At 40.7% G+C, this 7,500-nt stretch overlaps 1 protein-coding gene across 1 annotated transcript in view; it reads right to left on the bottom strand.

The window, feature by feature from the left end:
* The window catches only part of LOC143297135 (uncharacterized), a 57,415-nt gene extending 54,784 nt beyond the window's left edge, over window positions 1-2,631 (bottom strand). The window contains exon 1 of the mRNA XM_076609310.1: window positions 2,616-2,631. Within this exon, the coding sequence (XP_076465425.1) occupies window positions 2,616-2,631 (16 nt within the window). The remainder of the gene's footprint in view (window positions 1-2,615) is intronic.
* Window positions 2,632-7,500: the final 4,869 nt, after the last annotated feature.

Here is a 7,500-nt window from a genome sequence, read left to right as displayed (position 1 = left end):
GTCTATCGGCGTGCCGAAAACATCGTTCAATGACCTCGCTAGCTGCTGTGAGTATACTACGTTTAGACCAGTAGACCTTTTGTCTGGCGTGACTCTCTTTGCAATGGAGACTCACTCCATGAAGGATAAGTGAGAAGACAGCAAGGTGCGTTTTTTGTTGTTGTTGTTGTTGTTGTTGTTGTTGTTTTTCGTTTTTCTTATCGTTCCATTATTATTATTATTATTATTGTTGTTGTTGTTGTTGTTGTTGTTCTTGCTGTTATTGTTGTTGCTGTTGTTGTTCTTGCTGTTATCACTGCCTTTCATTCATTGTAAAACTATGATGTACTCATAAATACCACCCACCTTTAAATCATCCATCACAATTCGCATTCTCTTCTTGTATTCTGCAGTCTGAGTTTGATTTTTTGTTTGTTTCATTTTTAATCCACACTTTCGTTTGGATCAGTAGGGGAGTTATGTGTTGCTGTTGTTTTGTCTTTGTGTGTGTGTGTGTGTGTGTGTGTGTGTGTGTGTGTGTGTGTGTGTGTGTGTGTGTGTTTGTTTTTTTTCCGCGAGAACTCTTTTGACTGGAAGACGTACATGAGATATCTGCACGTTCATTGAATATTCATGAGTCCAAGTTATAGATCCTTGGCCGCTCTTTTTTTTTTGTATGTGTCTTTTTTGTGTGGTAGATATCGGGTTTGTGGAATCTGTATGGAAATAGTTTCTGCTCCATAGACCTTAAAGTGACAAAATACAATTTGATACGGGGAGATTTATGTTACAGAAACAAAATTGAGAAAAAAAGAAAAGAAGCAATTTTCATTTCAGCAATTTGTTGAATTGGCTTTCCGTTGAGAAATCGCCCAAAAAATTAAAAAAACTGAACAATTTAAAAGATATAGTAAAGGTATCGTTTCCTGATGAAATGGATGTTTTTTTCCCCATTTCCTTCTTGGATCGTGTTCCTCTGAAAGCGACATATCTGGTTCATTCTCTCCACCTCTTTATGTGCCTCTCAATGTCTCCATCTCTCTCTCTCTCTCTCTCTCTCTCTCTCTCTCTCTCTCTCTCTCTCTCTCTCTCTGTCACTGTCTCTTTCTCTCACTCTCGTTTCTCTTTCTCTCTGTCTCTCCTTCCTCCATCATCTCCCCTTTCATTTTCCTAATTTTCTTTCTCATTCCTTGTTCTTGTTCTCATATATTTAGTTGTTGCTGCTGTTGCCGTTGTTAGTGGTAGTGGTATTCTTCTTCTTCTTCTTCTTCTTCTTCGTCGTCGTCGTCGTCGTCGTCGTCGTCGGTCGTCCTCGTCTTCTTCTCCTTCTTCTTCTTCTGAATGGAAATAATATAACCCACACAACCCTGTATGGGTCAACGCATTGGAGAACAGAAACTTGTTTCAAAAACGTTTGCATATTTGTGTTGATTGGATATGTAATATGTTTCATGTTACAAACACGTAGCACAAACACTGTAACGTTTGCTTATTTTTGTTGATTGGATATGTAATGTGTTTCATGTTACAAACACGTAGCACAAACACTGTAACGTTTGCTTATTTTTGTTGATTGGATATGTAATGTGTTTTATGTTACAGAAACGTAGCACATAGCAGGGTGTGAATTGCGGGTTTCGAGTACACTGTATTGTGTGTACATGATTATTATTAACATACAAGTGATGTCAGATCATTCTTATTTCTAAAAATCAATGGATCGAAACATTATTCTGAAGCGTTTGACTTCGTCTTGTACCCTATTGTCTTGCATTGTATTAACTCACTCAGTACGGCCAGTCCTCTCTTCTCCTCTACACAGACCCCTCGGATGTCCAGTGGGTGTCTGAATGACCCAACCTTTAGCTTCCGTCATCAGAATTGTGGTATTTTTTGTCAACATTCACCTCTTCAGTATAAGAGCCTTCCGCTTGCAATATTTTGATGGTGGTAATTGGGGTGAAATGCTGTTAACGTCTTCTCTTTCGCCGTTCGTATGGAGATAGTTAACCTTCCTTTTCTTTGTCGCAACACATTTCTCAGTGGGAAATTCTGGCAGGGGAGAATGCGTGGCCACAGTTTAGTACCATCATTGTTTCTGACATTTCTGTCCACATGAATATTTCGATTTCTATCTTTTTTTCTGTACAATTTTGCCAGGGATGAAACCCCTTTGATGCTTTGGTTTATTTCACATGCACTAAATGTATCTTCGTCGTCGGCCTCCTTCCGTCTCGAGAAACGATGGCTGCACCAGAAATGTAGTCACTGCCGGGCATTGCACTTCCTGCTGTGGCTGTGTAGACCGATGTTGGAGCGGCAATATTTACTGCATGTGGGACATACATAGGTAGATGCTGCTTGGTTTACATAATTTGACTTGCGTGTGGCTCTTTTATTCCTCAGCGAGTCAATGCGGTTTCTCTAAATGCTGAATGTATAGTACACACGTTACCTCAGTCTATCGTCTTATTAAAAAGACTATCACCCAGACCACCACCCAACGTCTGGTGGAGGTCTGAGTTAAAATCATGGTCAATACGGAAATCAAACTCACGGACTAACTTCCCAGCCAGCTGCATTTCCACTTGGCCACCAGTGCACCAAAATGTCCTCAGTGCCTCTCGTCAACCAACCTTTCTGGCGTGACATAGTCTCGGATCAACAACACTTCTACTCCTGGACTGGAACACGTGGGATATGAAACCATGAATACCAAATGAACCCCCCCCCTCTCTCTCTCTCTCTGTTTCTCTGTTTCTTTGTCTCTCTCTGTCTCATTCTCTCTCTGCATGCGCAAGATGGCGACCAGTAAGCAGCTGACGGGAATGTTCTCCTTTTCAAAGAGGATTTCAAGGCGCTATACAAACACTACAGTGAAGTGCCTTGTTGGTGGGAAGTAACATTGTGTGTGGACACTGAAAAGACAACAAAATGATCGATGTGAACATGTGGAGGGCTAGAATTGGCCTTTTTCTTCGGTCAGTGAAAAGTGGGTCATCTGTCAGGCATGGGACAGTACAGGTGAGCGGCGACACAGTTGACGTGACACTCAGTGACATTCTCATAGCATGTGTTTTGCTTCTTGCATTGGTGAAGATTTTCTTCTGTGTGTCTTCGAACATATATATGATGAACAATGTACCTTTGCAATGGACAATACTCGACCAAATAATAAATACAGGGACAATGCCATATGACGAGGAAGTGAGTCAGGAATATGTCAGGTCAAACCAGGTCAAGTTTGCCATGCACGTGCCGGTGGTGTTTTCCATGTGTGCTGTCAACGCTGTGCTGTCAGTGTGGAGAATCCTGCTGAGTAATGACGTAGAGGAGAATCCAGGGCCCCTTCACGGGCAGCACGGAAAAGACAGTCAGAAAAGTGGGTCAGAGGAGACACCAGTGGAGGGGGATACCACTTTCACTTCACAAGCTGTGTCGGAAATTCTGGCGGCTCTCCAACTCCAAAGTCAGCAGTTCAAAGCACAGTTTGAGGAACAGACTAGACAACTGAGACAACACAGAGAAGAACAAACAAAACAGCATCAAGCCATTAGAGAAGAACTGGGTGACATCAAACATGATTTAGGAAAAGTAGCTGAGAAGTGTGAAGAAATCAATCTGCGATGTGACAAACTGGAACACGAGAGCAGTCAGTTGTGGGGCAGGGTGGACGAAGTGTCTGCTGATCTCACTGACTTGTATGCGGAAAACAGGGAAGAGAGGGAGGAGGCTGCGAGGATGTCATCAACGGTAGAGGAAATGAAAGAAGAACTGTGCAAAATCAATGAAGAGATAGACAGATTAGAGGAGTTTTCGCGGAGAGACAACCTTAGATTGTTCGGCATTCCTCCCTTAAGTCCGAGTGAAAAAGAGGACTATGATTCATGTGCCAGAGCAGTATGTGAGGTGCTCAACAAGGTAGAGGAGAAGAGAGAGTGGACAGAAGAAGACATAGTGCGAGCACATCGAGTGGGACAGGCAAAGCCAGGAGAACCAAAGACAATGATCGTTAAGTTTAAGCGTTGGAGAGACAAAATGATGCTGATCAAAGACAGACAGTTGAGAACAAAGTTAGAGGATAGAGGGGTGAGAGTGGCAAACGACTTGACCAGGAGACAAGCAGGCATGGTAGCGGCAGCAAAGAGAGAAGGGAAGGTGGCGTTCTTTGTGAGGGGAAAGCTGACGATCGGACCTCGCAGACCAGATTCCAGGCATCATGCTGAAGGGACGGCTGGTTCCAGTGCTGTACCACAGAGCAACATCAGTCCCACCCCCACCCCTAGCCCCACCCGCACCCGCTATGGCCTTGATCACAGTCACCCCTCCCTTCTCCCCACCCAGGAATTCCCACCCATCGTCACTGGTGACGTCAGTCGAAAGGGTTCCCCGCCATGTGACCGGGCTGCAGCCAATGGCAGTGGCGTCTCAACAGGTCGGACTCGTGACGACAACACGGACCCCGCTCCACGTGCAGCTGACCGAAGTGACACCGGTGACAGCGCTCACTCCCGCAGTGACAGCAGCACGCGTGTTGGCAGGCAGGGCGTGGGGCATCGTTCAGTTGGTGGTTCAAGCTTGACGGGCAGAGGTGGACAGCAAGCAGGTATCCATGGTTACTTGAGAGGGCAGCCCCGTCATCTGAACAAGTCACCTGCTGGGAGCAGTGGCCGGACTTTGCGGTCGAACAGTTGTAAATAGGACAGGCCTGATCATCAAGTGTCGGAATTATCATTTCTGAATTATAATGTAGAAAATTTGTACAGCAAACTTACAGACGTTTCTTTCGTGAATTTTGTTACTAACTATGATTTCGTGTGTCTGACAGAAACGTTCGTGAATGATTCATTTGATTTTAGTTCAATCTTTATTGATTATATAAAATTCAGTGCCCCTGCGAAAAAATTATCAGCTCATGGAAGACATTCAGGAGGGGTTTTATTACTGATAAGAAAGCAATTTGCTCAGTTTGTTAAAGAAATTCAGTTAAATTGTGACAATGTGGTGGTTGTGCATATTGATAAATGTGTGTTTGGTGTTGATAAAGATGTTGTTCTTGTTGCCTGCTATGTTGTGCCTGAGGGTGGGCCAGCTTACATTCACACACAATTAAAAGATGGAATCCTTATCTTAGAAGAAAATATTTTAGAATCAGTTCGTAATGATAATGTTTATTTTGTTGTCTGTGGAGATTTGAATGCCAGGACAGGTAATGAGCAACCCAAAGAGGAACAAATGGTTAGTTATATACAGAGTATGGATGATGATAACGATGATGATGATTATGTTTGTGGAAAGCGTTGTTCGAAAGACACAGTTATTAACAGTTTTGGCAAATCCTTGTTAGATTTTTGTTTTTTGTTTGATCTTTTCATCATGAATGGATCCTGTATTACTGATTCAGAGGGAGAATTTACTTTTGTATCTCCTCATGGATGCAGTGTTATTGATTATTTTCTGGTGTCTAGAGAAATTGTTTCAAACTGTGATTTAAAAATAAACGATTCTCTTTTTTCATGGCATCTGCCAGTTCAGCTCACATGGAAACAATGTATTGACAAAAAAGTTATACCATTTGTAGCACAATGTGGCGAGGAAAGGGTGGTGTGGTCAGAGGAAAATATACAGACTTTTAAAGATGAACTAACTTCTGATGAGTTTAAAATGTGCATGAATACAGTCATGGAGACTCTGGTTACAGATATCAACAAATCTATTGAGCTCTTTGTCAATGCATTTTATGGAGCTGCTGCATGCATGGTTAGGACAGTGGGCAGAAAAAAGAAAACAGTTAACGAATGGTTCGACAATGAATGTAGGCAAAAGAAAAGACAGGTAAGGAGATTGTTGCAAAAGTTTCAAAGAGCTAAAACAGTTGAAGGAAAAGCTGAAGCGAAAAACATTTATGTAGAAGAAAGAAAACAGTATATTAAGTTAAGGAAAGAGAAGAAAAAAGATTTTGATGAAAAGAAACTACAACAGTTAAAAGAATCAATAAAAGATTCAAAAATGTTTTGGGCAACTATTAGATCAGTCAATAGGAAATCAGTCATTTATAATGAAATCACTTCACAGCAATGGTATGATCATTTTTACCATGTATTTAATTCTTTTGATGGGGGGCAAGACACCACAGATACAGGAGAAGAAGAAGAAGAAATCTTTAATGAACCTTTGTTTAATGACCCTATAACTATAGATGAAATTAAGGCCAGTGTAAGAAGTCTGAAAAATGGAAAAAGTGCCGGCCCAGATAAGATAATCGGTGAGATGCTGAAGAATGTCGATGCAATTGTTATTGATTTTCTTGTGTCACTATTTAACAAATTGTTTGGTGATGGATTATTTCCGACAAATTGGTGTAAATCCATTATTGTACCAATTCATAAGAAAGGAGACACTAATAATCCAGACAACTATAGGGGTGTAGCTCTAACAAGCGTAATTAGTAAAGTATATACACATATTTTAAATAGAAGGCTTGTCCAGTGGGCCGAAAGAGAGGAAATAATTGTTGAAGAACAAGCAGGATTCAGAGTAGGATTTAGTACTGTAGATCATATTTTTACTTTATATGCTTTGGTTCAAAAATTTCTTATGAAGAATACTAAGTTGTATGTTGCTTTTGTTGACTTTAAAAAGGCATTTGACTCCGTGAACAGAAATGTATTGTGGCATGTTTTGAGAAAAACTGGTATTAATGGAAAATTGTACAATGCACTGCGAGGTATATACAATTCAGTCATGGCATGTGTGCGCGAAAAGGGAGTATATTCTGATTTCTTCAGTTGCCCCCGTGGGGTAAAACAAGGCTGTCTCTTAAGTCCTCAACTATTTGCATTCTTAATAAATGAATTAGCTATTGAAATGTCAGAGAAAGGTAGGCATGGTATTCAGTTAATCCCTGGTGCTGTGGAAATATTTTTGTTGATGTTTGCAGATGATGTGATTTTGCTCTCTAGCACTGTAGTTGGATTACAGAATCAGCTTAATGTATTAAAAAACGAAGCAGATAAATTACAGTTAACTGTTAATATGGATAAGACTAATATTATTGTTTTTCGTAACGGAGGTTATTTATCACAGTGGGAAAAATGGTTGTATGGTAATGTAGAAGTACGAGTCATCAACGTATACAAGTATTTAGGAATGATATTTACGACTAGGTTGAGTTTAAGAACGGGATGGTCAGAAATGTGTAGGAAAGGGAAAAGGGGAGTAACAGAAATTCTAAAATCTACTAAGAAACTGAGAACAATTGATCCAGCTTTATTTTGGAAGTTATTTGATACTCAAATACAACCAGTGATAACTTATGCAGCAGAAGTATGGGGCCTTGAAGAAAATCTTGAAATGGAAAAAGTACACACCTTTGCCATAAAGAGATTCATGAATATTCCATTACACTCGTCTAATACGATGGCATACGGTGACTCTGGAAGGTATCCTCTTTATATTAAAACTTTTGTTAAATGTATCAAGTATTGGTTAAGACTTACTCAGCTCCCTACAAACAGGTTA

The sequence above is a fragment of the Babylonia areolata genome, chromosome 22 (genome assembly GCF_041734735.1).
Source record: "Babylonia areolata isolate BAREFJ2019XMU chromosome 22, ASM4173473v1, whole genome shotgun sequence".
Taxonomy (NCBI): Eukaryota; Metazoa; Mollusca; class Gastropoda; order Neogastropoda; family Buccinidae; genus Babylonia; species Babylonia areolata.
This window is presented reverse-complemented; position numbering and strand designations above follow the sequence as displayed.